Source organism: Euprymna scolopes, chromosome 20, assembly GCF_053919585.1.
Source record: "Euprymna scolopes isolate OS-2025 chromosome 20, ASM5391958v1, whole genome shotgun sequence".
Lineage (NCBI taxonomy): Eukaryota > Metazoa > Mollusca > Cephalopoda > Sepiida > Sepiolidae > Euprymna > Euprymna scolopes.
This window is the reverse complement of record NC_136501.1, coordinates 25533954-25558720: the sequence shown is the minus strand read 5'-3', so window position 1 is coordinate 25558720 and position 24767 is coordinate 25533954. Positions and strand designations below refer to the sequence as shown.

Sequence of the window (24767 nt, the reverse complement as noted above, 5' to 3'; positions counted from 1 at the left end):
ACCAACACACTAACTAAATGAGATATTACCAAGTAACATTCAACTTAGACTCACAGTTCCTCCATTTTACCAGATCTTTCACCCGTATATTGCTGCAAAATTTCCCTTTTCTAGACATTCTATTGAATTGATGGATTTTTAAACCACACCAACTTTTGGGTGGGATATATGGATGACAAACCCTTGAAATTATTCAGAAGTTTTGCTTAGTTACGTCATTGAAACACAGGGTAGAGCAGGTGCTAATGTGATTACAAGAATTACAAGTGGACAGAGTAAGTTCAAGCAATTTCTATTATTAATAACCAAGGGAAAAGTTTATGTATGGAAGTGACACCTGGCCAGTAAGTGTTGAGGACATGTGTTGCATGGAGAGAAAGGATATGAGAATGATACGATCGATGTGTAATGTGATTCACAAAGACAGGCTTAAATCTGATTAACTTAGGGGAAGGTGAAATCGGGACAGTATAGGGAGATGTGTGCAGAACAGGAAACTTGAATGGTATGGTCACGTTGGAAGAATGGATGAAAGTTCTTGGGTTAATAGATGTAGAACAGTTGAAGTACCAGGTTCAGTTCACAGGGGAAGGCCAAAGACATGAAAAGAAATAAGAATGGATGAGAGAAAAAGGGATAAATAAAGACCTGGCCAGAAGTAGGTTAAAGTCAAATTTCTAGAAGTTGTCCAATGCATGCTAGCATGTAAATGGACATTAAATCGATGATGATGATGATGATGATGATGATGATGATGATGATGATTTCCTGGGAGTTAATGCATTGCAGTTGCTTGTAGTGAAGTTGATCCTAACAGTTCACACACGATCTGGGATGCTAACTTTCTGTATTTTAGTGCAACCAATTCTCTCCTGGTCTCTTTTTTTTTCATATTTTAATCAAAACTATTTCCAAAGGTCATTATTTCTTCCAGGAATTTTTGATTGGTTGTTTTGTTTAAATGCATATCAACTCTTTTGCGAGTTAATGAATTCCAAATCCAATAAAATTTTAAGGTTCATGTTCTTAAGATCTTCAAATATCTATTGTTTTAAATTTCTGATTGGTTTAATAATTTTAATTTGTTTTATAACATTGTATTACTTTCTACTACACATCAATCCTTTTTAGGTCATCTAATGCTGAATAATATGATTTAGGGAGAATATTTTATGCTTTAAATTCTTAATAAACTTAAATATTCATAGATTAATTTGTTTTGTATATTTTACTAATAAATATGTCTGCAAATAATACATTCTATTTAATGCAAAGATGAAACCATGAAAGGTACTATCGTTCCGGATCAGAATAGACATGAGAGTTGAAACAACTAAGCAGGGATTCTACACATTTTTCTAAACAAACACACGTCTGCCAATCAAAATAACTGCTTCCAAATCAAACACGTCTGCCCATCAAAATAACTGCTTCCAGATCAAACACATGTCTGTCAATCAAAATAACTGCTTTATGTCAAACAAACATTTATCAATCATAATCATTGCTTTCAGATTAAATTAATGTCTACCAAATCAAAAAAGAAAAACTGCTTTCAGATAAAACAGACATCTTATAATAAAAAAAGCTGCTTTAAGATTAAACAAGTATCTGTTAATTAAAATAACTAATTTCATATCAAACTGCCAATCATCAATAACTGCTTTAAGTTCAAATAGTAGTTTGCTAATCAAAATGATTACAAACAATACAAAGTATTGTTTCTTTTCTTTTTTTAATGTTTAAACAAATTTTGTGAGGAGAAAAACATTTACAAACCGGGAAGAGCGTTGAATTTTCATTGAGTATACACTTTTCAACATTGACTAAGAAATAACCAGGAAGACGACGACATAATCGAATGAAAGCAGGTTTGGAAGGTTGAGAGGAATTTGAAAGTTCTGCAATAATAATAATAATAATAATAATAACAATAATAAGAATAGGAATAATAATAATATACAATAATAAAGAATTTAACAGAAAATAATAATGGCGAATTTAAAATACATTTCGTGTAATTAGGAAATACAAATGAAAAATAATCAGGTTGAAGAAATACGGTTTGCATATTAAATAAACATATCAAAACTACAGATGTCTTCAAGAATCAAAAAGGAATTTGAATCCTTTTTGATACTCACAAACTTCTACTGGATAAGATTTTGTGTTTTAACTTATTTTAAAGTGTTTTTTTATTCAAAAGAAATCGCCTATTTACTCCGTTCAGTTAGAATGAAAAAAATATGGCTGCCATAAGCATTGCATGAGGATCCTTGATAATCGCTCAAAAATCGAAAATGAAACAAAATACTGGTAGAAACTTTGATCAGTCATGCGAAAAATGTAATGTTTTTTCTTTTCATTTTCCTGCACTTTTGACAGATTCGAACTGAGGTGATAAGGCGACATCTTGTCTCGTCTCAAAGCCAAAACTGAGATAGCACAAAAGGAGTGACACAGAATCAACACGTGTTTCAAGGATACATGCATCCAGTGACTCAACATGTTTATGTTTTTGCCTACATAGTGTGTTGAACCTATGCATAGTGACGCGTTTACACACTTTGTCTGTGACAGCCGATAGGTAAAGATCTGGTTGGGAGTTTATGAATTCCCACATGCCCCTATTCCAAATTCGTAGCAGTGGCCAACATCAGTGAACCTTTTTTTTCCTACCAAAACGGTCATTAACAATGTTTTTTTTTGTTTTTTAAAAATGTTTCCCTATTTCAAACTGATAAATTATTACACAATAAAAATAATCAAATTAAAACATAAGTCATTTTTCTTATTTCGAATTATTTAATCAAGTAAAAATGCCAATTTAAAAGGCTATTTTTTTCATAGTATTTTCAAGTTAAATTTAGTTTTTACGATATTTCTGTTTATTAAATTGTTGGGTAATTTGTTAGAAATTTTAAAATTTAGTAATCAAATAAAAAAAATGAAATTTTTATTTGATTAAATAATTCAAAATAAAAAAAATATTTTTGTTTTAATTTAATTATTTTTATAGTGTAAAAATTTATATCAGTTTGAAATATATTAAACATTAAAAAAAAAACAACATTGTTAATGACTGTTTTGGTAGGGAAAAAAGTCCATTGATACTGGCCTGCTGCTACGAATTCTGAATAGGGGCATGTGAGCAAGAAAAAAATGAAAGCAGTTCAGGGAGACGTCTTCTATAGGAGAACCAAAATTTTAATAGCTTATATAACAAAAACATTACCAAGGCTGCTGCGAAAAAAGTGGGCTCTCTCTACCATGCTAGAAAGTTATTTATGCCTGAAAGCATCCTATATTCTATAAGGCCACCATTCGTCCATTTATGGAGTATTGTTATTACATTTGGGCTGGCACATCTGTTACTAGTCTCTCACTCCTGGACAGGATTCTAAAGAAAGTCGCCAACCTGACAGGTCCTGAACTGTCATCTAAGCTTCAGCCTCTGTCCCATCGATGACATGTTGCATCCCTCTACAAGTATTTTAATGATGAATGCTCCGACGAACTGCAAGTACTTGTACCCCCTCAACGTAAATACCCCTAACAAACCCGACAAGCAGCTAAATCCCACCCCTACACAGTAGAGATCCCTAGATGTAAGAGAGCTTTCTACTCCAGTAGTTTCTTCCCCAGAACTGCTAGACTTTGGAATTCCCTTCTGGGTCCCTGCTTCCCCAACTGTACTGACATGCAGAAGTTCAAGTGTAAACGTGAACCGACATCTTGCTGCCTGACTCCCTGCATAGTACCCCTGTAGCTTAGGTCCCCGATAGTAGCCCCCTGCATCAAAGTGGCAATGTGCCTTGTTTGGGGTGAAAATGTAATTAAAAAAAAAAATAAAATAAAAAAAAAGTTAGTTTTTATTAAAAGAAACTGTGACAATATTTTCTGTTTTACATTAAGACAATATTGCTCACTGATACAGTGCAATATTCCTGGGAATAAGAATAAAAACAAATAATCAGAGATCCGTCAAGAAGAAATACAAAAATAAAAAAGATAAATAATACTGACTAGCTTTCAACTGAACAAAAAAAAAAAAAAAAGTTTCGTTTGATAAAAATTACAATATCGACTTTTGTAAGGTTAAATTTTTTAGTGTCCCAAATTCCTGTATGAAAAAAAATGAACATATATAAATAGCTTCTATATATATATATATAAAGTAGTAGTGTCCGTGTGTGTCTGTGTGTTTAACTCCCAATCATCAAAGAAATATAAAGGCCATATGTGTGTACACCTCTCCTGATCAAGAAATATTAATGCCCATGTTAGGATAATTCTGTCAAAGGAGACATTATATTGTATACGGACTTTCAATATATAAGCATTCTTCAAACCACTTTTACATTATTGAGTTACGGTCATTAACATATTACATTAAATGAAATCTATATAAATAATTACCTTGAGATTACTTATTCGACATAATAGCATTGTTTCAACTGTACTAATTAAATTTTTTTTTAATTATTTAGTGTATTTACATTTCAAGTTATATTTGATTTAACTCATTTTATCTGAAATTTGAAACTGTTTTATTTTCAAACCAAAACCCAGAAAACCAAAAGGGGAAATAACTGTGATACTTTAATTGAAAAAAAGGGTTTAAATGGAGCACATTATTAAATATTTCCTGTTTTTGTTTTCATTTCTAAATATTATTCTAAGCTGAATTATTACTTTTATTTTTAATTCGGAGGAATTTTTTTTTTTCATATTCTTAATTTTTAAGTGACCTTTTTTATTTGTTAGAGAAAAATAATTAAAACTAATGTCCTCATTTACTTGCATCCTCACGAGGGCAGAGTTAGTCAGAGACACATGTGCACAAAATCCATCATCCTCTAATCTTTTTGTTTTTTGTTTATAAAATTTAATCGGTGTTGCGCAGGATTTATTATAATAATTATACCATAGCAAGTGTGTTTAATTGCCTGCGAAACAGATTTTCTTTATAATTTATTTAATATCTAAAATTAAAAATGGTCAATTTTTATGACGTGACCCATCATTGTTTAACCCAAGAAAAATATGGTCAATGTAAAGTTTCTTTCCAACTCCTCAAAAAACTTGAAAATGACGAATTTTAATGGTTTTCGATGGTGCTGAAAACGAATATCACATTTAAATTTGAGGCAGAGAAGTAGTTTTCATGATATGAAAAATTACTTTTCCAAAAAGTGGGGGATCAGTCACTTTCCTATATAAATTTAACGTAAAATGGGCACCCACTTTCTAACCACCTAATAACTTCTTAAATTTAACTGTGATATTCGTTTTCAGCACCATCGAAAACAGGCGCTGTTTTTTTGCTAAAAGATTCATTTATGTTTCATAATTTAGGAGGTAAATAATGCTGTCAGTAAGCTTACACAAGCGGTTTACAAAAATATATTTTTGTGAAATGTTAAATTGCAGAGGCACCTGTTCACAACTATACAAGCTGTATAATGAAAAAAGAGCGAAAAACAAAAGTATGTTTTTGTAAACTTACTAATAGCATAATTAGTGTCCTAAATTATGAGATGAAAAAATGAACGTATCTCTTAGTAAAAAAAAACAAAAAAAAACAGCGCCAATTTTCGGGGTGCTGAAAATAAATATCACAGTTAAATTTGTTTTATGATATAAAGAAATTACTAGGTGACCAGAAAGTGGGTGCTCATTTTATGTTAAATTTATATAGGAAAGTGATCCCCCACTTTTTGAAAAAGTAATTTCTTCATATCATGAAAACTACTTATCTGCCCCAAATTTAAATGTAATATTCGTTTTCAGCACCACCGAAAACCATAAACATAATTTTAAAGTTTTTGAGGTAGTTGGAAAGAAACTTGACATTGACCAAAACAATTAAGACTTGGTTTTTGTGGCCTAATACGTTTAATCAGTCTTTATAAATAATATGAAAGAAGAAACTTTGAGAAAAAAAAAAATTTAACATTTTAGCGTGGGAGATAACTTTTCTATATAAATTTAACATAAAATGAGCACCCATTTTTGGCCACAAAGCGTTCAACCAGATGTCATCTCTAGCATTTTTTCAAGTTTGGCGATCGAGGGGTGGGTGGGCAAAACATGGCAAATATAAATTTTTTTTTTTTTTGTGGTGGTGGTGGTGGTGGTGGTGGTGGTAGGGGGAATTACATTTAAAACAAAATAACGATAAATTTAATTAATTTTGGTAAATCTTTTCTCTTTTTTTTTTTTTTGCGATCGCACGGGCATTCACTGCTATTTTTATTGAAATAAAAGTTGCAATGATTTATTTTTAATTATCTTTTCCAGTGCTCAATATCAGGAGAATAGTTTCTTCTCTTTGTAGCCCTTCTGCCGAAATATCTGGTGGAGAGGGTATCACATACTTCTTTTTTTGGGCGATTACATTTACATGTTTTCATCCGTTCTTTTATTTTTGTTGTGGGAGTATCCAGGTTGCCCATGATGAAAATGATTAGTATACTGGTGTGTTTCAAACAGAACTTCATGTCAACCCAGGCAATGCTGGGTACCCGTGCTAGTATATATATATATATATATATATATATATATATATTAAAAAAGCCAAATATGTCCAAGGATGGAGTATTGCTGCCACATCTGGGCAAGAGTTGCTAAAAACAGCCTATCCTGCCTTGACAGAGTACAAAATAGACTTTGTGGCTTAGTGGGGATGCCCTTTTCTCTTCCCTGTAACCTCTTTCCCACAGAAGAGACGTTGCGAGCCTGTCTTTGTTTTATCATTATTTCCATGGCAAGTGCTCGTCTGAGCTCCAATCTCTGGTCTCCCCTCGCCAATCTTTCACGATAAACACTCGTCTAGCTGAAACCACTGTCAATACTTTTCCTCATTCTTTATCTGTGCCTAAATCAAAACGTAGATTCCATGAACAAAGCTTCTTTCTTAGAAGTGCATGCCTGTGGAACTCTCTTCCGTTTGCCCGTTTCCCACCTGACTACAACTTGGAGGTCTTCAAGTCCAACATAAACAAATACCTGATGAACCGCCCCCTTAAGTAAGACACTTTATCAAATCTCAATTACTAACGATTACTATGATACTATCCCATTGATTACTGTACATGCAATAACCCTTATCCCTGAGTGGCCTCCAGGCCTTGATAAGTGGTGACCATCATGTGAAAAAAAAATAGAGTTATCTTCCATTAACCAATGTTGATAATTGCAAAAGTGCCCATTTTTCTTCCTATAAAACAGAGCCTACAGAATAGCTATCTACTTTACAACCTTTTCCTTTTATAAAAAATCACACTTCCTCTTTGCTACATAATAGTGATACTGATTTCAAACTGTGTGCCTTTTTTGAATAATGGCATCTCATATTTTTTAAAAATTTTATCATGGAATCATTTAACAGCGGACACGTAAGGGGTGTTAACACTAAATTTCTGTCACATTTGACAATTTTGGTACTATTTGACCCCTGTCAAATAATATTACCTGGAAAAAATAATATTATATCAAATTTAAATAAAAAATTTGTATAAAAAATATTGTTATTTAGAAAGCCATTCTTAACATGGGGAGGGTATTTTGTAATTATTCTTTACTGTGACCTAACAATTTAATAAAAAAAACATATTAGGAAACTTAAATTTATCTTGAAAATACTATTTTAAAAATGGTGCAGGTCAAATAATGCATAAGCGCCACAATTTCTTCCTACTTATTAAAAACAAACAAACAAAAAAAAAACATTAAAGTATTGCCGACCTGTCTTCTATTCTGGGATTAATTTTGTAACATATCGTTGTTCATTGTAAGAGATGATTTTAAGAAAACATTATCAGCTTTGCTGAAGTCTAAAAATGAGATATTTTGATTTTCCAAGTGATATATCTTGTCAAATTTCTGAAAAATCAGAAAATGTGTATTCTTTTAGCTGATAAAATGTACATGAAAGCTTTTCTACAATATCATGGAGGAAATTTATTTGATTTTGCTAAAAATTCTGAATAATTAGTAAAGCATATAATGTTTACCAGATTTTTTCACTCAAAATTGACTCACCATTTAACGCCATTCTTTCTTCAATACTTGCAACAATTCGACCTGCAAAATAAATTTATTTTGAAAATTAAATACAAAAATTTATGATGCAGAAACCATCTGCAATTATTCTATGAATAATAAAAATTTTTTTTTCGACATTCCTATCTCTTACATCAGCCAAATATGAAATGCAAAGATATAGTAGAGATGTGGCCATCTTGTACTTGTTCAAAGAATGGTATCGACTGTCCCCCCCCTCTTCTTGCATGGATTTCTTTTGTCTATATAAAGTTGAAAATAATTTTGAATGCATGCAACTTGACTCTTGTACCTTTTCTTAAACAATGGTCACATCTTTACTATATATTTGCATTTCGTATTTGGCTTTTTTTAATTCTTTTTTTTTTATACTTGGAGAGTCACCACTTATCCAAGCCCAGAGGCCACTCAAGGATAAGGGTAAGTGTTAGGTAGATGGGGAGACAAAACTCAGTCACGGTGGCACTTGGGTATGGCTAGATTATCTAAACGAACGACTTGATAGGAATTTATTCACATTAGACTTGAAGACAACCATGTTATAGTCATTCCTTGAAACAGACAAACAGTATTGTGTTTCACAAATGGAGAGTTCTAGGAAAGAAACTTTGCTCATGGAATTTTTGTTTAGTTTTGGGTACAGTTGGGATTGAGGAAAGTTGTTGGTTTGTTAAGATGATAGGAATCATGAAACTTCTCACTTCCTCATGAGAAAAAAAATATGTATTTAACAATATATTAACTATGCTTTTAAAAAGTTATTTATTTTTTTTTTTTTTACATAGGCATCGCCACTTATCAAGGCCCAGAGGCCACTCGAGAATAAGGGTTAAAGAGTGTAGTCAACTGGGCAATATAGTAATCGTTAGTAATGGAAATTCGGTAAATTTTATAAACTTAAGTGGAACAGCTCATCAAGAACTTGTTTACATTGGACTTGAAGACAACCATATTGTAGTCAGCTGGAAAGCAGGCAAATGGAAGACAGTTCCACAGGCGTGCACTTCTAAGAAAGACTCTTTGTTAATGGAATCTACGTTTAGGTTTAGGCACAGATAAAGAGTGGGGGAAATTATTGATAGTGGTTTCAGCTAGACGAGTGTTTCTCGTGAAAGTTTGGCAAGGAGCGACCATAGATTGGAGCTCAGACGAGCACTTGCCATGAAAATAGTTTCAATTATCTATAATTAAGTTGGTTGCTTTGTTTTATGGCATATAAATATTTTGGCTTATTTATGGCAGAATTCAATCATTTTGATAAGATTTTAAGCTTCAAGTTCTTTATGTCTTCAAATATTTATTCATGGCGTTTGGTTCAGTTGGTTTGGTTTATGGCATATAAATACTTTGGCTTATTTAGTGCCAAATCCAGTCATTTTCATAAAAGTTTTTATACTTCAAGTTCTTTATATCTGTTAAATATTTATACATGATGTTTGGTTTGGTTGTTTTGTTTATGGTATATAAACTCATAAATATATATTTTTCGAGTTATTTAATGCTGAATCAAGTCATTTTGGTAAAAGATTTTAAGTTTAAAGTTTTTTTATATATTGAAATATTTATCCATAGTGTTTGGTTTGGTTGTTTTGTTTTACAGTATATCAATAAACTCTTTTCAGGTTATTTAATGGTGAATTTGGTCATTTTGGTAAAAGTTTTTATGCATCAACTTTTTTATACCTTCACATATTCATGGCATTTGGTTTTTGATTCTTTGCACTTCTGATTTCAGCCTCAGTTTTTGAACCACTCTCCCATACCCAATGTTCACAGTTGCTCCCTGTCCTTTCTTAGGTGTGAACACAAACTAGTAAATTCACATTTTAAGCTTTCAATAACTTTGGTGCATCTCCATCTTATCTCTTAGCATTTGCAGCAATGTTATGTTGAGATATGAAACCTTGTTGAATATATTTATCTGAGGAAAATAAACTTTGGATCAGCCATCAATTAGCTTAAGAATTTGCTTCCTGCAAAAAAATTCCCATTTCTATTGCAGATGAATAACTTTGGCTAGATTATTTTGAATTTACCTCACCCCTACATTCCAAAAGCTCATTGCAAAACTGACTATTCTTCCTTGCAAGAACTGGAATCCTGATTCTTACCCTCCAAGAAAATAAGATTCTTCTCAATGGGAAAATTTTAGAGAAGGTTGATTGATCACTTCACATAAATTGAGCACCCACACGTTGACGCTCCTCCAACAAAAATTTGGCAAATGTGTATTTCAGCGGTATAAATTCAAGTTTTACACTAGTGGTGGCCATAAAGTGGGTGATAATTATACGTTAAATTATTATAGAAAAGTGATCCCCCACTTTCTTTAAACTAACATTTCTTCATATCTTGGAAACTACTCGTTTGCTGGAATTTTAAACGTTATTTTCGTTTTCAACATCCTCAAAAACTTATGTCTTAATTTTCCTATTTTTTTTTCTATAGCGTGGAAAGTTGATTGTCTGCCCCTTGCTGATCTTATATTCCAAACATTCCCAATAGGTGTCGCTAGTAGTGTATCATTCAAAAACAAGATGGCGTGAAGTTTTTCTTTGATAAATGTCTCCTAATATTTGATTTTCTTAAATAAAAAAAAAAAAACTACTTGTTTGATTTACGTGATTTTTGGAATATGACATCTTCATGCAGTGACAAGTACGTAAATTATAAAGATTTTTTTCAGATTTTTATATAAGATTACTTGTGGACCATTTATAGACTTACACCGTAGATTTTAACTTAAACACAGACACACACAAAAATATATCAACACAACTTTTAGTGTAAACAAATATTTTTTTGTTTTGAAGATTTTCAGTTTTCTTTTTAATTTTCAATCAAGTTAAACTTTAATTATTTAAAAAATAATATGGAGAATAGAAAATGAATCTTTGGTTTATTTTCAGCAGTCTTGTAACTCACTTCATTTGTTTTATCCTTTAGTCCTCACATTCCGTGAGCAATATTTCTGATAAACGGGAAAGAATTGCTGTTTTCTGGGTTGGAAACTATCCATATAACATTTATCATTTGCAAGTTTTTACCATGAAGTGGTATTGTTTTTTTAATTCCTTATATCAAGTTTCTTCATGCCTTGTCTGAATCGAGTTGCATAAAAAGATAAATAAATAAGCTGCCAAAGTAGAGAAGCTGATCAGACTAAACTAAGACTTTTAGTTCCTATTTATTTAGTTAGACACAAAATCGGTTTTTAATGCAAGGAAAACCCAGCTCTCAAAAAGGGGCACTGTATTGAGACAAAAAACAAAAAAAAAAAAATGCCTCAGTTTAGAAGGACTTCTCCTTCAACGCCCAAGGACAAAAACAGACCAAGTTGTATTTACTGCTCTTTCTTAAGAAACACTTAATTTTAATGAATACTACCACGGCCACTGAGATACTACCATCGATGGATAAGGGAGATAATTCTTAGAAGACTTGCTATCATACATATCATGCAAAAAAGACATAAAAATGTGGAACATTTTTACAATCACATCGCCACGAAAAAAAAAAAAAAAAGAATTAAATTTTTAGGCAATTCGGAAGCTTAACTCATTGTTCTAAGGACGGTAACACTGTTTTACTAAGAATTGTAAGAATAAATGATTTTCTTCATCTACTTTATTTATAACAAAGTTTTATAGCATTAATAACAAAAAATATATAAAATGCGATGATATTGTAATCTTTCTTAAACATTCCAGTAATTGTAAGAAAATTTTTTTGTTCAACTACTTTAGAAAATAAAGTTGTCTCCTTTAGAACAATTGTTCATTTAATAACCATGAATCAAATAATTACTGTATATTCGAAGATGCTTCCTCTCAATACCATCCATCTAGAAGGTATATTCCAAAAAATGTTGAAAAAAATAAAAATGAAAACAAAACTAAAACAAAGCAAATTTTTAAAAGTGTTAATATGTTGAAAGAAAATTAATTCATGTATTTATCTGAATCTATTTCTATCATTTGAATTATTTCAAACTATTATTATAATTGAATAATAATAAGGTTTTAACCGATGTAAATACAAAGCATATATTGAAAAGTCGTAAAGAGATCAACATTTTAGTTTACAATATCCTGCGTTTGAATGATGTGGTGTGGGAACTGCAGTTTTAAACATAATTGTGAGCTTCTGAATTGTCAATTTTTGTTTTGAATACACCAACAGCCATAAACTTAAAAAAAAAAAAAAAAAAAAAAATTTGGTGAAATCACATTAAAAGAATTTTGGTTTTGAAAGTTGTCGAATGTAATTTGAAGACCCTGCTGAATTATGTTTCTTTATTCAATTTGAAAACCCTGCTGATATAAAATAAATAATATAAATAAACTCCCTTTATTTAATTTATTAAAAATTCATATTTTTATTAAAATTATGTTAATGTTCATTCATTTTCTTTTCCATTTATTGAAACATACATTTAATTTCATATCCATTTTATTCATTTTTTGTCAGAAAGCTTTCTACTCTAATAGTTTTTTCCCTTCAACAGCTAGATTTTGGAATTTGCTTCTTGCTACCTGCTTCCCTGACTCTACTGATATGCAGAAGTTGAAATGTAATGTAAACAAATATCTTGTTAATCTTTCCTACGCATGGTCCCAAATAGTAGCCCCATATGTCCAAGTGGCAATATGCCTTGTTAGGGGAGAACCCGAGTAAAAAAAAAATATATATATATATATATAACTACTTCATTTATTCACATAAATTTAATATACGAAAGTATAGATTTATGCGTAAACTTTAAGTATTTACTTCAAAAGTGCTCAATACGTAGGTAGAGCTAGTTAGTAATTTATAAAATATATATGGCGATTAAGCTACACTGAATATTCTGCGTTTCATCCAGCTATAGGATTCGTCAGGCTTATTCAGTATAGCTTAATCGCCATATATATATATATTTAAAAAATATTTTAAATCCGATATTAATTATTTCTGTAAAAATGTTTCTTTAAATAAACATGTTAAAAAAAATTATGAAAATAAACATATGTAGTTTACACATATTCTTTCAGCCCAGTCCGATGCGACTGACGAAAGTTTTAGTGGGCATACGAACACACAAACAAACCGACGTTTGAGGTTTATATAATAGATTAAACAATGCTTCAAGCAAACTATAAAACTCTTTTTTCATGGTGATGTGTTTGCAGCGTAGCACTAACAATTATATTATCAAAGGTACTGTTTTATAGATTACCTGTTTTGAGGTCAAAAAGAGCTTGATTATAGATGAGATTGCAGGCGGCTTCATCTTCCAAGAGACGATCTTCAGTATCTTGATCAAAACACCATTTATGCAAAAACAATCCTGAAATTTCAAAAAACAAAAAAAATAATAAGTCATTGCTATTTAAAGTTTATTGTACTTTTTATACTAATCAGACAGGACAAAAGTTAGCAGAGGTCAACTCACTGACTGCAAAGTAATATTAAATAAGCTGGGAGAATATAATAGTTAGCGAATATTACATCACATGGCTGTAAGAGAGAGGGTGATAGCAAAAGAAGGCAGTTCTGAGATTTGGTTTGTTTTGTTTTATGGCATATCAACCCTTTTCGGGTTATTTAATGCCTAATCTGATCATTTTGGGAGAAGTCTTAACACTTAAAGTTCTTTAAATTTTTCAAATATTTATTTATTGTGTTTGGTTTAGTTGTTTAGTAGAAAACATCTGTTTTTGCTTTAAGCTTTGCAAAACATGATTGAGTTTTTGAATAGGGAGAGGAAAAAAAAAATAACATCGACTTTTCATGCATTTTCAGTCAGTCAGAAAGCCGGCATCTTCAGACAGCCTGATCGGGCAGTCCAGGGAAGCACGAGACAAGATGATGTGAAAAATGAAAATAATAGTCAAACAAGCCACATCCAAAAATGGAAAGAACAACATCTTGTGTTGGTGCGTGTTTACTTTTCTACAATTTAGTTAAATATCTGTTGTGGTAGGATCCACCTAATTAGCATACGTGGAGTGTCAACCATATAAATATGGTTGGTACTGTAAAGACGGGAAAGACCCAACGAGAGACTCAGAAAGACAACGAGATCGAGAGTCGACGACTACCCAGCCGACGCCTTCTCCAGGGACAGTCTCCCCATGACTATACGAACGGACTCTATGTAAATATTGTATATACTTCCTTGCTCTCAATATATCTGTTCTATTTTACTTTTGTGTTGTAGTTATTTATTTCCATGGGTTCAGTCGAGTTTCAACAATATCAATACACATATGTAGACATTTAAATTATTCTATCAATAATCTTAAGAAATTAAAACAATATCCAGACACAATAGTTTTCATATTCTCAATACTAACATCCGCTTATCCACTGTTAAAGCAAGAAATCATTAATTACTAAGTATACTAGCAGGGAGACTCACCGTTGCCCAGGATTGAATGATGATCAACGATGTTTCACACTCCCATATTTTTATTGTCATCCAAATCAGTAAAAGCGCCCATTCTGCAATCAAATTGATTGCCTGCTCTAGTTGGGGACCCATCATGGTGCACCGGGAGGAAGCTTCACATGCGACTTTGTCCACAATACATTATAGTCTACATTGCACAGTAGAGAACCTACTGCTGATATTATCAAATTATTTTTATATATAACGGCTTGAATTAAAATTTAAAATGCAAATGTCAGGTATGATGCTTCACTTGCACTCTAAACAGAAACATTTATTTCAAACGCCCCCCCCCCGGCATTCATATCAAAGAATCTACTGTTGATTTTATATGCCTGGCTTTTCTGCTTGTGCTTTAATAATGGCTTGAATTTAAGTTTAAAATGAAAAACTCAAATATCATGGTTCAACTGCGCTTTAAACAGAAACATTTATTTTGAATGTGCTCTTGTCATATCAAAGAACCTACTGCTGATTTTATATGCCGGCCCTTTCTGTTTGTGTGGTAATAAAACTTCTCAAATTCACTTGTGATGTTAGGCTGTATAAGGGGTTAACTTTGGTCAAAATCGCCTATTCCTTCTTTCATCAGACATTATTGATACTTATTGAAGACATTCTGATACAAAACCTATCTAAGAACATTGCCAGATACAGAAAGTACATTTGAGTAAAATGCCATAAAAATTGTCCCAGCCATTGTGGAGTCTATAGAGAACAAACAAAAACAAACACAGAAAGTTCCTTTTATATAACAGTAAATTATAATTATTTATTTACCCTTCTGTACTTAAATTTGTTGCACAAATATTCAACTATTTTCTCAGCAGACTTTACACATTTCCTAATGAGAAATATTTTGTAGCACTAAGCAAGGCTTGTTACAAAGTTGTTCTACCATAGTTAATAATCTTACGGAGGTCGCTCTTTCTGCTTTTCAAAAAGTTGGTTTTCTTTATCGCTCTAAACATTTTTTTAACAAATTGCAAATCTACTATCAGATCATGTATGGAGTAATGATAGCAACCCATCTTATGAGACAATGGTGTTCTGCATCTTGTCAGATACACTGCAGCGTCTGTTGTGGCTGTAAAGTCAAAGCTTGAGCTGCCTTTCTGGTAGCAGGCCTGGGTGGGTGATAAGGAGACCTAGGTTTACCCAGTTATCAAGGTCCCCTTTCTGCGTAGCAGACAAAATCCAACAGAAAGGTAAGCCGATACAGTCGGAGCCAGTGCAGCTGCAAAATTTGCCACAAAAGTGTTACAAGTGCCTCACCATCTGCGTATCGGAATTCCAAATCGGGTTTTTTTTTATCAGGGTTAACTCCCTTAGCCTTTACCTTTCCCAAGGCATCCACAAGGCAGTGGAGCTATTTGCCCATAGTTGGTGAAGATTTGAAAATATTTTCAAATCTAAGGAAAATAACAAAGACCCTTATTGTAGTTATGGTTGTGTCAAAATGAAAGCGAAATCCTAAAGTGATTCTTCTTAAAAAGTGTCGGGCGAAAGGCATGAATTTCGTAGGGATGAAAATTTGAGAATATTTCCAATGTTGACGAAAATAATGAAGATCTGATCCCCATCTGGCATCAATTGAAATGAATGGCTCTCATCTTGGGGAGGCTCCATGTTTTGACAAGCTCCTTGGCTTGACCATTACTCCTGATCTGAAATGGAACATGTACATCAAATCTGTTGCCAAGGTTGCTGGGAAAATGGTGGGATCCTTCTATCGATCCAGTAGATATCTCACTGCTGATGCAATTCTCTATCTATATAAGAGTCAGGTATGACAAGGATGGTGTACTGTTGCCACATCTGGGAAGGAGCTGTTAGAAAGACATTATTCTGCCTTGACAGAGTTCAAAATAGACTTTGTAGCCTACTGGGGGATGCCCTTTTCTCTTCCCTGCAATCTCTTTCTCACAGAAGAGACGCTGCGAGCCTGTTTCTGTTTTATCGTTATTTTCATGGCAAGTGCTTTTCTGAGCTCCAAACTATGGTTCCTCCTCACCAAACTTCCATGAGAAACACTTGTTTAGCTGAAAACATTATCAATAATTTCCCCCATTCTTTATCTGTGCCTAAACCTAAACAGATTCCATGAAGAAAATTTCTTTCTTAGAACTGCACATCTGTGGAACTCTCTTCCAATTACCTGCATTCTGGATAACTATGATATGATAGTTTTCAAGTCCAATGTAAACAAGTTCTTGATGAACCGTTCCCCTTAAGTAATCCAATTTACAAAATTTCCACTAACAATTACTATGACATTGTCCCATTGAGCACTGTATGCTTGTTAACCCTTATGCTTGAGTGACCTCTGGGCCTTGATAAGTGGTAACTCCTTTGTAAAAAAGAAAAAAAAAGATCTTCATTGTAGTTATGGTTATATGGAATAGTGTTGTCATATTTGGGCTAGTAAATCTCTGTCCCATTTGAAGGTTCTTAATAAGAAACGTATCTGATTTTAATAGGCGTGTCCCTTTTCTTCCTGCACCATTCTGTTCTTGATGAGAAATCAACTCTAAAACTTCTTGGTCTTTCTTTCTCATCAAATCTTTCTTAAAGTCCATATATCAAGTCCATTGCTCTTTCTGCTTCTCACAAAATCAGTTCTATTGCTCTAAACATTTTTTCACATCCAAAGTGATTCTTTATCTCTACAAGTCTACTATCAGACCATATATGGAGTACTGTAGTCATATTTGGGCTGATAAGTCTGTTCCATTCGAAGGTTTTTTGATAAAGTGTATCTGTAATTTAATCGGCCCTACTCTTTTGTTCTTCTCTCTCTTTCTCTCTCACAGGCATGATGTTGTTAGTCTCAGTCTTTTCTATAAATACTATTATAGCAGGTGTTTTTCAGAATTGTCTGATCTATTCCTTACTTCATAGTGGTAAATCTCTGTCCCATTTGAAGGTTCTTAATAAGAAACGCATCTGATTTTAATAGGCGTGTTCCTTTTCTTCCTGCACCATTCTGTTCTTCATCAATTTGCGGTTTTGATATCTCATTGTAATCAGGGCTGCGGAGTCGGATGGTGAAAGTCCGACTCAGACTCCTTGAATTCCTAGAATGCCGACTCCAACTCCTTTGATAACTTAGACTCCGACTGACTCCCGACTCTGATTCCTTGACCCCTATGTAGAACTCTATTCTGCAGATCCATATACCAGCCTCCCACACTTATTCAGCATTTTATAATTACTTTTCATGCAATCATTTTTCACGTTTAACATTCACTTGTATGATAAATATACTCACATATACACTCAACCAGCTACTATTATAGCAGGTGTTTTTCAGAATTGACTGATCTATTCCTGGCTTCATTTGTTCCAGCTCGTTTCCCTCATTAGTCTAGTGGTCTTCATCGATTTGCTATTTTGATATCTCAATGTAATTCAGCTTCCTTTCTCAACAGTTTCTTTTCAAGAACTGCTGGCTTGTGGAACTCCCTTCCTGTTGTTTGTTTTCCTCTTACTTATAGCCTTGATCTTTTCAAGATTAAAGTCTTTGCAATAACCATCTTTCATTCTTGTTAGCTCCTTACATAAAGTGGCTTCATGCCTTGTCTGGATCTATTTCCATGAAAAAAAAAAAAAAAAAAAGAAATGGTCTTTTGAAGATGTACACTTACCTTTGCCATTTAATGCAACGTTTACTTTATCCGTCTGCTTCAGTCTTCGGCTTGGCCGTGATTTTCCTTGCATGATGGCAAAATAGGGACGACATTTTTCACTTACGCCTACAAAAGAATTTGTAAGTCAATTTTTTTAAGCAAATTGCCAATAACGGGAGAATAGAGAAATTTTAGTCTGTTCATATCAATCAACTGAAATTTATTATTGTTATAAACCTCTATCTAAAAAGATATTGAGCCTCTGATGAAGAGACTTGATATCAAAAATCCATATCATCTCAGAAATGAACGTACACTAAACTGTTTATCTTGGAATACATATCTATGAATATCTCGTCAATTTATTTACCAAATATCTATCAATCCATATCTATATAGCATGGAACGATAAAATTCTCACCCTAGAAAAAAACGACACGATTCCATTTCTGTTTGATGAAAACTAGTTTTCTTTTTTTGTTGCAAGCCATCTACTAGTTGGTCAGTTGTGTACAAATCCCAAGAGCGATAGGAGCCTTCTATCATGTCTGAAAGTGACACAATGTTCAACGAGCGAGAACAGATATGTGCCGCTTTACATGCTCTTTACCGATCAAAGTTAAGACAATTATAAGCAGTATTTTATCTCATGACTCCCCAGAAGTGTTTATCAAACACTATTTCCCTTAAAAACCAAGAATAAAAGTGTTCCTGAGATTGGTTGGTTGGTTGTTTTTATTTTACGGCATATCAACCTTTTTCAGGTTATTTAATGCTGAATCTAGTTATTTTGAGGAACGATTTTTAATGGAGTATATTTTTTTTTACGTCAGATTCTATTTAACCCATAGTTGGGACCCTAACAGGTACTACCACTCCGGGTCAGAGTGGACCTGGGAGCAATGGTAATTAAAGGGTGGCTCCACACTCCCCAAAGCCCGCAAAGTGGGGCCTCATCATCGGATATAGTTTTAGGTCATATCCAAGACCTCCTGAGATTGGATTTAGTTTTATTGTATGGTTTAATGTGGAAGAGTTGTGCAACTAATTTAGTATAATAAACAAGGGAGATAACCCTTTAAATTGACTTAAAAGGTTCGTGTGACTGCTGTCGGATTCATCTTTTCAAAGGTTTTTGGTATTTTGGGCCATTTGCAAACCAAAATGCCAAAATATCAAGGCTTAATAGACCCCAACAAAATCTGTCTCCATAAAATAAGCTCTTAAGATGAGGTAAAAAAGAAAGACAGGAAAAATATCATTCTAGTTAGAGTAATATCATAATGATGGTGTAGATGCACATGAATAAGATAATTATTTGTTTGTGTTCTACATAGCTTAAAAATTAAAATAAGGTAGGTTCCCTTACTTCCGAGTTATGAACTGATACTGCAAAAAGAATGCCAAGCCCTTTTAAGATCCGCCCCCAGACAAAGCAAGTTACTTCATGTCGTCCTCGGTTCATTCTTGTCAGTCAATCCAATGTAGTAGTAAATTTTTCATATTGTCAGTTTGTTTTAATGCAAAATTTATTGTATATTTTGCATTAACTTCTTTCCTCTGATGAGAAGAATTACATTCTTTGAAACTCCATGGAACAAGGTTTTATCTTGTTTATTTCTACTCCTTGTTGAATAATTAAAAATTTGTATACCTTCCTTACAGATTTATAATTTTTTTTTTAACTTGGAATAAATTTTCAATAACAAGATTTTTATCTTATATATATATATAACAACAAATGGGATATATTTAAAAAAATTTTTTTTATTTTTTAAATGGCTTAGGGCTCCCCGTAGAAACTTCACATAACTCTGTTCTTAAATAAGGATACGAAAATTAGGCGATACATTAATATTTAAATGGGCTTTTCCGTAACCACAACCAAGGTAAATGTTTCTCGCATTCCCCCCCCCCCGTTAGGGATCCCCCCTCTTTTTTCTTTCTATTCAAAAAATACTACATTGCCAAAAGTGTGTTTATTCATAAAGTCTGAAGAAATGCTGGTTTTTGAAAATTTTCAAATGATATGCTTGAAATTGTCGAACTGAACATTTAAACAATTGTAACATAAAATGAAATACACTTTTTGTTGCCATCAACACCCTGTCTTGAAGTCTTGAATTTTGCACACACAGTATATATATATTAATAAGATTGGTCAAGATTTAAGCATAATGTAGCGTATATATAGCCTTGTTTTTAATAAGAATATATTCAATATTTCTTTTTACATATAATTTGGCAGTCCCTTTTCCTCTTTCCACATAATGGTCTTGAAGAAACTTTTTTTTGTACCGCATTTGTCTGGTGTCGCTGCCATGCCCATCTCCTACCCTTTTCCTTTGTATTATTCTGTTTGTTTGTAATTTATTTTTGTAAAACATTATATCTTTGTTTTGCACATTTTTTTTTTAATGAAATTTTCACTCCAAGCAAGGCACAGTGACACTTTGATGTCAGTACAGTTCGGGAACCAGGAACCTGGAAGGGAATTCCAAAGTCTAGCAGTTCTGGGGAAGAAACTATTAGAGTAGAAAGCTTTCTTACATTTAGGGATCTCTACTGTGTAGGGGTGGGACTTTGCTGCTTATCAGAGGAAATTACATCGAGGGGGTACGAGGGCTTGCAGTTTGTTGGAGCATCCATCATTAAAATACTTGCAAAACTGGCAGAGGGCTGCAACATTTCGTCGATGGGACAAAGGTTTTGTAAGGGATAAATTTTAAAACATCTAATCATGATAATTTTAAATAAATAAACAAAAGATATTGCTAAAAATGGCAATTTTTTTATGATTACACTACATTTATTCCAAGAAAAATCTGATCATATGTATAATATATATATATCTACATTGTAAATTATTGATAATCGTTGTATAGTTTCCTAGACGTAAATCCACGTAAACTCTTGTGTTTATTAAAAGTGCTCGATGAATGAACAGAATGTATTGATAATATGTTTATTTATATAAAAACATTATTCATATTAGTGATGGAACGATTCCGATATTTTTCCCAATTCCGATACAATTACCGATTCTGTACTAAATTCCAGATTCCGATTCTTTATAAATCTTTAAATATTAAACAATAGAGTTATTTTTTCCCCCACCCCTGATTACAGTAAAAACATACGTTAAATGTGCAGATATTTTCTCAAACGTAAAATTACACTTGTTGGAGAATGATCTATAGATTTTAATTTTATTGATAGTTTAAAATCAATAAATATTTATTATTTTATTATTATTACCAGCAGTGGAGGTTTTGCTTTAAACAAAATCAAATAAAAAAAAAAAAAGAGAATTTAAAAGAATCATTTTTGGCATTGGAAAATCGGCACAATTTATTCTGATTCCAATACCCTAAAAAGTTCTGATTTTTCCAATTCTGATTAATCGTTCCAACACTATTACATATGTGCATACATGTTTCTGTCTTCAGGCTAACAGAGAAATATCATTTGTATATAGTTCAGTCTCAAAATACAAAAGATACCCCCTGTAGGGGCACCTATGTAATTATGAAGCAAGGGTTGCGCAATCTCCAACCACACCTCTCCTAAATTGACACTGTTTGAGTTCAGTGGCAAGGAGAAGTCCAGGAGGACTCGAAATAATGCAGAGATAAGCAGAGAGCACATACAGCACCTGGAAGTCTCAAATGATCACCCATTTAGTACTGACCAGGTTTAACATTGCTTAACTTTGGTGATCCAGTGGGAACCGGGTGTGTCAACGTGATTATGCAGTATATAGTATACTGTAGATAATATAAATAGACTAAGAAAGTAAGCGTGGAATTTCGAAAGAGTTCCACTAGTAAATATGTTACTCTTCTTTCAAAAAATTATCAAGAGTAAATTCTTACCAAGTAGATCCAATACTTTTTTATGTAAATCTCCTATAAGTACTTCACCGTTGACGATCCGCAGTACAACCTATAATAAAAAAAAAAGAAATTTTTAGAGTTTCATCTCAATAAAAGATAAGATTTATATTGTTAAAAGCAACATTTTTTAAAATTTAATTTTTTTTTTTTTTTTTTTTACATAGGCATCACCACTTATCAAAGCCCAAAGGTCACTCAAGGATAAGGGTTAAAGAGTGTACAGTATAGCAACCAATCAGAAACCGGAATCAATCCATAAAAATACTGGATCTTTTAGAATTCCTGCACATACTTTTTCGCCTGCATGGGAGAAGGAACTCTATTCTTCATCTGAGGACTTATGCAGCTACCCACCAGAAAGTCTTTTGAAAATGACTCTCAAAAGTTTATGGGAAATGGTATTTGTTTTGAGATATTTTAAGATTTGGACCACCACAAAGCAACATACAAATGTTTCCCTCTCCAAAGCGTTAAAAAGTTTTTTTGTTTTTTTTGTTATTGTTATTTTTAAAGGAAAAACTATAAAAAAAAAAAAAATAAGAAACAAGTTGATCATCAGAACAAAGATTATATGAAGTGGAGTTGGTGGAAAGACAACGAAGAGAAAGTTGTTCATCAAGGCACACAAAAGAAAGCTAAAATAGGATTGTTCATCAAGGTGGGGTGATGACTATTTTTTTTTTTTAGATAGGCATTACCACTTATCAAGGCCCAGAGGCCACTCGAGGATAGGTTAAAGCATGTACAGTAGTCAATTGGACAATACAGTAATCGTTAGTAATGGAAATTTGGTAAAGTTGTTAACAAGTGGAACGGCTCAACAAGAACTTGTTTATGGTGGACTTGAAGATAACTATATTGTAGTCAGCTGGAAAGCAGGAAAATGGAAGACAGTTCCACAGGCGTGCAGTTCTAAGAAAGAAGCTTTGCTCATGGAATCTATGTTTAGGTTTAGGCGCAGATAAAGAGTGGGGGGGAATTATTTATAGTGTTTTAACAAATTGTTTTTTTTACATCAAATGCATCATATTCATCTTCCAAATGGAAACCAAGAAATTTTTTTGTTTTTTTTTAAATTTATTTTTCTTCTTCAAATTAGCTATACCTACCCAGTGTTGCCAAGTAGTTTTCTTATTTTCATTTTCGTTTCACCCCTTTTTTTAACCCAATTTATTACATGGTATTTAAAAAAAAAAAAAAAGAAAAGAAAAAAAGGATTTTGAAAGTTAAATTTAATTATGAGAGTAGTGTTAAATTATTAATTCACTGGTCAACACAATTGTTTATATATATAATTTACGATATGTATACATATATATGCTCAAGTAGCAAAATACTCGCCTTGCATGCAAGAGACTCTGGTTTCGAATCTTGAGTTCGGACGTGTTCAACTGATGAGCCCAAATGAGGGCGAAACTTGTCTTGAACTTCTGGTTTGTTGGCTGTCATGGCTCTTATGAGCTGCGATGTTATTTGGCTGTGGAAATAATTACATCACCTTTCACATTCTGAAAATTATATATATATATATATATATATATATATATACTATCAGGGAGACCAGGCATTGCCCGAGATTGAATAATAATCAATGAATGTTTCACATTCCCATATTTTATTGTCATTGAAATTGGTGAAATCACCTATTTTTCAATCAAATTGATGGATTGCCCGCTCTAGTTGGGAGCAGATCGTGGTGCACTGAGAGGAAGGTTCACATGCCCCCGTACAGGGACTTAGTCCACAATGCATTGTAGTCTACATTGCACAATAGCGAACCTACTGTGGATTTTATAATGGCTTGAATGAAAGTTTAAAAGGATTTTAAAAAAGTTTAAAAAGATTTTATAATGGCTTGAATGAAAGTTTAAAATAAAAAAGTCAAGTATTATGATGCAATTGTGCTCTAAAGAGAAACATTCATTTCGAACGCACTTCTGTCATATCAAAGAACCTACTGTTGGTTTTATATGTTGGGCCTTTCAGCTTGTGTGGTAATAAAACTTCTCAAATGCATTTGTGATGTTAGGCTGTGTAAGGTGTTAACTTTGGTCAAAATCGCCTGTTCCTTCTTTCATCGGATTATTTCAATTATCGATACTTATCGATGACATGCCAGACAGATAAAGTATCTTTGTGTGAAATTACATAAAAATCAGCTAGACATTTTGGAATCTATAGGGAACGATCAGACAATGTTCCTATTATATAATAGGAGAGATATATATGATAAAAATTTTTCTTGAAATCCATCAATATTAGCTAATTCTGCTGTTTTTCATGTTTTTTTTCTAGCATATCAGGTTTTATTTTTACAAATTTTATCTGATTTACAAATTCTCATGTAAAATGTCTGATATTCATTAGGTTTTGGTAAACATTAATATCTATATATTAGGCATCTTCTATGTTGACCCCCCCCCCCAAAAAAAAAAACCCAGTATAATTCAGATATGTCAACATTTTTAAACATCATATGTCTTAGGAGGGGAGGGGAACCTAACTTTACTGTGAAAAAGTGGCAGATTCTTGCACTAATACTTAAAAATAATTTTAGAAATTCAAGATTAAGTAATGTTTATAAAATATTAATTAAAACTTTTTGAATAATCTTGGCAGTGTTGCTGCAGACTCATTTAAAAGTTTCAAAAAAAACAAAAACAAAACAAAACAAAAAAAAACAAAACAATTAGACGTTCTATTTTTCTCTTGAATGAACGTAGAAACATAACTCTAAAA

The 24767-nt window shown here is 32.5% G+C and overlaps 1 protein-coding gene across 3 annotated transcripts in view; it reads right to left on the bottom strand.

Moving 5' to 3' along the window:
* LOC145241370 (uncharacterized) overlaps positions 1 to 24767 on the bottom strand; it is a 116811-nt gene that overhangs the window by 18742 nt on the left and 73302 nt on the right. For 2 of the 3 annotated variants that reach the window (XM_080104248.1, XM_080104249.1), the window contains exons 2-6: positions 22008 to 22077; positions 18151 to 18258; positions 13289 to 13399; positions 8047 to 8088; positions 1780 to 1901 (exon numbers count right to left, since the gene is read on the bottom strand). In XM_080104248.1, coding sequence (XP_079960374.1) covers positions 1780 to 1901; positions 8047 to 8088; positions 13289 to 13399; positions 18151 to 18258; positions 22008 to 22077 — 453 coding nt within the window. Of the gene's footprint in view, positions 1 to 1779; positions 1902 to 8046; positions 8089 to 13288; positions 13400 to 18150; positions 18259 to 22007; positions 22078 to 23369; positions 23493 to 24767 lie in introns of those variants that run through there. The other variant, XM_080104247.1, reaches the window with a different exon arrangement.